Source organism: Lissotriton vulgaris, chromosome 3_1, assembly GCF_964263255.1.
Source record: "Lissotriton vulgaris chromosome 3_1, aLisVul1.2, whole genome shotgun sequence".
NCBI classification, from domain to species: domain Eukaryota; kingdom Metazoa; phylum Chordata; class Amphibia; order Caudata; family Salamandridae; genus Lissotriton; species Lissotriton vulgaris.
The window spans coordinates 1,206,953,345-1,206,959,344 of NC_141689.1; the positions used below are offsets into that span (position 1 = coordinate 1,206,953,345).

The following is a 6,000-nucleotide window of genomic DNA, read 5'->3' on the forward strand; positions in this document are numbered from 1 at the left end:
ATCAGCCAAAATGCATTGAAAGAAAAGGCCTGGAAAACAGGCAAAACATAAAAAATTGGGAGGGTTAAAAACTGATTCCTCATGTTATTCCTTATTTTCATCCTGAAAACTGCGACTAGGAAGTATTTACCATGCCTGGTTAATACCTCTCACTGGCCCTCATACCGACTCAAGGGCAAACTTTGGATCCCTGTGCAAAGAAATGTTTGTACAAGGATCGGAATTAGGAGTTGTGCGATAATTATCACACTCTGCAGTTTTCCACTGATAAATTCCCTCAGATCAAAAGTGCTGAAATTCATTGGGGGAAAAGGCTTAAAATATAGACAAAGTATGAGGAATTTAGTGTGTTAAATACTGAATCTGCATGCTATGCCTAATTTACAAGTTAAAAACTCTGAATAGGAGGTATTTACCATACGTGGTAAACACTTCACCCTGGGCTAATGCCATGTCTTCTCTGTATTAGATACCTTTTTTCCTGATCAAAGAAAATGAATTCACATGTGAGAATAGCGTGTTAACTTAATACACAGGAGTTTTAGAAAAGGGGAATTCGATTCTCTCTCCAGTGCTTAATTTGAGCAGGTGTTTTCCAGTGCTGGCCACCGGTACTTAACTCTCAACACCAGGTCTCATGACAGTTTATCACATGGTGGCGCTGTTTGTCTAAGTTTAAAGTAAACATAGTAGCAGCATGTTTAACAAAGAAAAATACATGAACATTTTTTAATACCAGCGCATCTTGGCTAAATGGTTGCACTTGTAGGAAAGCGGTGGTTTGTAGCTGCATTGAACTGCCATGTGGCAGGGTTGACAGTGACTGTAGGTAGTGAAAGCCACAAGCACCTCTTATGAAATGCTTTTGGTGGCACTTACTTTTTAACAAATTAAGTACTCTCTCACTCTATATATCACAATAAAGTGCATCCCTTCTCTGTGTGCTTTTTTAGGTATCGCAGAGAGACCTATTGCAACCAAACCACAAAACTGACTTTTTACGATGAGGATTTCCAACAGTTCACATGAATCACGTGACCACAAGCTCCTCGTGCACAATCTTGCATTCGATCATCAAAGGCAGCCCAGTCTCCCGCACACAAGCTTCTCCCAGCAGGCAGCCCACCCCCTCCCTCTCCATATGGTCGCTTGAGTTGCAGGCAGCCCACCCCCTGCCTCTAATCTGACATCTGCCCCAGCCTTCTGCCTATCAGCCTCCCTCCCACCTCCCCCTAATTGCTTTAATTTTCACGGCGATCCGCTCCGCAGCTAATCAGCCTGCCCACCCCCTCCCTGTCTGTGCCTTTAAACAATGTGCCCGCATAATACAGTACTGCATCATTTGCCTTTTCTTGCCACACACATTACACTTTTAACCTTGATGAACGTTTGATAATGCTGCATTCACAACTACATTTCGTGTCTATTTCTGATACATTTACTCTTCAAATAACGTAATCTACATTTAAAAAAAAGTTTGTCGATGAACACAAATGTAATGACATTAAACTAAAAGTTTGCTGGTCGTGCTACTGAGGGTTTGTCAATGTGAAACTCCTCACTTTCTTGTAGTCGGACAGCCGCTGCCGGGGAAGGGGTGCAGGCACCGAACTGTGTCCCAGGCACGGAGGCAACCGCAGACCTGCTGCCTCATGCTACAGGCAGCTCTGCCCCGATCAGTAAATATTTTCCCAAAATCGCAACAGACGGCACATTACTGGTATTTTCAGTAGACACATACACCTTTAGCACAACCTCACAGATACATTCCGTCGTTGTATTCCTTTTTTAATGAAATGGGGAAAACCCACCAGACTTTCACAGGCTTCCAGTTAGAAAATTCCCCTTTGCCTTTGGAGTGGAAAGCCTGTCATTGCATTCATTTTTTTTACGTGGTCGTACTTTGTTCGTGTTTTGGTGGCAGGTATTTGAATGTGGTGTCTAACTATGAAGGCCGCAGGCTGCACTCTGCGTTTGTTGCTTTTCCTTTCCCCCGTAGTTCGGTGTATTACTGGTTTCAGAGCTGCTAGGGGAGAGGGTGTGCTTGGCTTCAGCCCATTCATGTGGATAACACGAGTGTTGGGCTGCAGCTCTGTGTGCTTATGGTGTAGACTGTAAACATGACTCTGTTGCCAGTGCCATACTGCACGTAGGAGTGCTCTGTTCACCAGGCCTGTCGGATTGTGGGCACTGGCTATCTTCTCATGCTAATGCCAGCAGCCCGTGAGAGCCGCTCTGCTTGACTTATTGATCGTCTCTGGACAAGAATTTCAACTGCCCAAGCACGCCAAGACAACCATTTAATGCTGCGATGCAGCTGATCTGCGGTCAGAAAAGACCCAACTTCTCAATAATTGCCTGGCGGGTGGTCGCCAGCTTTATGTGCGAGTATATTTTTAACTGTAAGCTGTTTCCCAAGCATTAGAATTCCGTGACAGCCCCCAACCCCCCTCCTAGATTGGACCAGTTTCCCCGGATAGATCTGTGTTTCCATTTTAGGTCTGGTGTTAGGAAATTAATATTAGTAAAATCAAAAGGTCCTGGCGTTATCCAGCACCTTTTGATATTATTAAAGCTATTTATACCCCCCCCCTCGGAATATTGCTCTATCATTCACATTTTTCCTCTGCCCATTACTGCCTATGATATGGGGTAGTGGGTCTCCTCATGCACCCGCTGTCTAACTCCACTGTGTGTGATGACATTCTTCTTTCTCAAGGTGCACATCTGCTCAAAGTTAACTCACTTCAGGGCTAGTGACTACTATTGCAGCATGTGCTTTGAAGACGAAATGAATGCTGACCTGGCCTAGTGACCTTTATCTGCCTGGTCTGCTAATGGTGCCTGCTTGCACCTTTACCGAGGGCCTGCGTTCTGCCCCTCTGCCATTCTTTGGATTTTTTTTGCGGATTCTATCCAGATTTCTTTGCTTCAATGAGGCTGCCTGCACGTTCGGCTTCCTTTTATTTCTAAAGTCCGAAATGTTAAATTCTTTTTGCTAGTAACCCCCTTCCTCTGGAGGATGGGAGAAATGTATATTTAAATATGGCGCTTAGGAGAGTGCGGAAGGCCATCGTTCACTGTCAGCTCTGACCCGACCAAGGGCAGCTACTGCATATTTTACCAGATGAAATCACGTTCACGTTTCCAGAAAGCAATCTTGTGAGTTTTGTGGAGAGGAAGTTGATCAGATGTTATGTGCTATTTTAGCTTGAACATGAGGGGAACCATTGCATTGTTTTATTTTTAATGTGGATAAAACAGTTTTTTTGTCTGCTTTATCGACAATACTTTGAGATCCATCTGTTTGGTGTACTGTTTGACATGGTGAATTTAGCGGTGATGGATTTGGCCACGGGGATTTCAGGTGTTTCCCTGTGAGCTGGTGACCGTGGAAGCTGCTTTCCGTTCTGAATGGGAGGTTTCTCCGGTTCTGACGGTTCGGTCATGTAAACAAAGTAAATAATGGGGACTGAAATCTATTTTTTCATCAAAGTCCGCAGATGAATGAATTCCAGCATCTTGCGCCTATAAGCGATGCAATACTGCACCTAAGGTACCCACCACAGCGCCACCACAGCACCACTCAGCACTACCACATTATCACTCAGCACCACCACGGCATCACTCAGCACCACCACATTATCACTCAGCACCACCACATTATCACTCAGCACCACCACATTATCACTCAGCACCACCACATTATCACTCAGCGCCACAACAGCAGCATCACTCAGCACCACCACATTATCACTCGGCACCACCACATTATCACTCGGCACCACCACAGCACCACTCTGCACCACCACAGCGCCACCACAGCACCACTCGGCGTCACCACAGCATCACTTAGCGCCACCACATCATCACTCAGCGCCACCACAGCATCACTCAGCGCCACCACAGCATCACTCAACGCCACCACAGCATCACTCAGCGCCACCACAGCATCACTCTGCGCCACCACGGCACCACTCAGCACCAACACGGCATCATTCAGCATCACTCAGCACCACCACAGCACCACACAGCACCACACAGCACCACACAGCATCACTCAGCACCACCATAGCATCACTCAGCACCACCCCAGCCTCACTCAGTCAGCACCACCACAGCACCACTCAGCACCACCACAGCATCACTCAGCACCACCACGGCATCACTCAGCACCACCACGGCATCACTCAGCACCACCACGGCATCACTCAGCACTACCACAGCATCACTCAGCACCACCACAGCATCACTCAGCACCACCACAGCATCACTCAGCACCACAACAGCATCACTCAGCGCCACCCCAGCATCAATCTGTGCAACCATTCAACAACAACTGGTTTAAATATGTTTTCTCAATGTTTCAAGCTTTATTACAAATGTCACAAAATGATGTTAATATTTCACGTCTGTTCTTGGATTTTCGTCACAATAAAATACACTGAACATAGTCTTCACAAAAGTTATTTACAAAAGTTTAAGCTATTGCCATTATAAATTACAATCACTTTTATTTAAGTATTAATTATTTAAAAAAATTAAAAGCCATTGTAATTTGTAATATCAATACATCCAAGTCACGTAAATACAAAACATGTTGCATTACAAATGCTATAGGTGTCACATTTACGAAAGTTATAACTATTGGCATTGCAAATGATAAAGCTATTAATTTAGCTATTTTCAAAACCAACACATAAATAAAACAATTGTCATTTACAAGACCAATAGCTCAAACTTTCCTAATGCGAGACCTATTGCATTGCAAATGCTTGTTATTGTACCTTTTGAAACGTTTTTTTGCTGTGATCCGAACAACAGGTCTGTCCGACTTTAAAAGGATGTGAGCTGTACAATCTTAGCTCACAATATTTGGTCAGTCAAATTAAACGCATCAACTCCTACGATTTTTGTACTTCGGACTAACACACGGCGTCAATTAGCTTTCTCGAAATAAAAGGGAAAAAACCCTTGGCTCTTGTTGAACCCTTATCTGGCGGAAAGACGTTTGTTCTTTGGTAAGTGCGTGAGATGAAGCATTGTCTAACATCAAGCAAAAATAAAGTACATTGTTTAATATCTGGTTCACCAAGGGAATGTATGCAAAGATAATCTATACACGGAGAATTGATGACTATGTAAAATAAAAATACAGGCAAATAGATAGAAAATATTCGTCATAATATAACATCTCATATGTCACACGGTTTTCTAACAAGAATCATGGGTTCTTTATGTGACTGATCACACAGAAAGGCCAGGATCATTAATTTGAAGCTAAGGCCAGTTTAAAATATTGATAACAGGTTCATCTAAGTCACCAGTGATGCCCCGATCAATCATTTTCTGTGACCTGTCTCAGTCAGAAGCATGACAAAAACTGCAGTAAGAGCGCCGCTTTCACCAAACCTCCACAGAAACAAACCACAGTATCGCAGTGCTTATAAATGATGCCAAATCAACTCACCAAAGTAAACGGGTTTTCCACAAACCGGACAGTACGATATCATTTTGACACGTATTATCGGCGCCTCGGTTCCTTTCAGAAATCTTGAGTTTGTTTCGACAAAAATAGGACTGCGGAAGACTTCTTCAGCTCAACTAACAGGAAAACCAGGGCTGCCACTGAGCTCGCTGGTTTGTTCTCGCAAACAGGATGTTGTGGTCAAAGGTACATTTGAACACGCTGGAGCTAACGCAAGTGGGTACATTTGGTGTGCAAAAATGAAAGGAACTGACTTGTAGGGAACGTGCCAACTTGTCAAAGGGGGCGGAGGTGTCATCGCCAGGGCCAACCCCCTGGGTAGCAGCAGTGCTCCTGAATTAGTCTACTATTACTTAAAAACGCCTCAGAGGTTATGATTTTCTCACAAGCACACAGTGGGGTAGCAAGGCTAAAAGGGGCCTAATTGCTAGCAATGAAAATGCCCCCAGAATGCCTGCATAGGTACTGAAATACAGCGATAACTGAGTTGCAGTGTCCCTCAGACCCCTGGG

At 44.3% G+C, this 6,000-nt stretch overlaps 1 protein-coding gene across 1 annotated transcript in view; it reads right to left on the bottom strand.

Annotated features, from left to right (window-relative positions):
- Window positions 1-5,719, bottom strand: part of LOC147727649 (cysteine-rich protein 1-like) — a 501,069-nt gene extending 495,350 nt beyond the window's left edge. Inside the window, exon 1 of the mRNA XM_086963151.1 lies at window positions 5,471-5,719. Within this exon, the coding sequence (XP_086819277.1) occupies window positions 5,471-5,513 (43 nt within the window). The 5' untranslated portion in view covers window positions 5,514-5,719. The remainder of the gene's footprint in view (window positions 1-5,470) is intronic.
- Window positions 5,720-6,000: the final 281 nt, after the last annotated feature.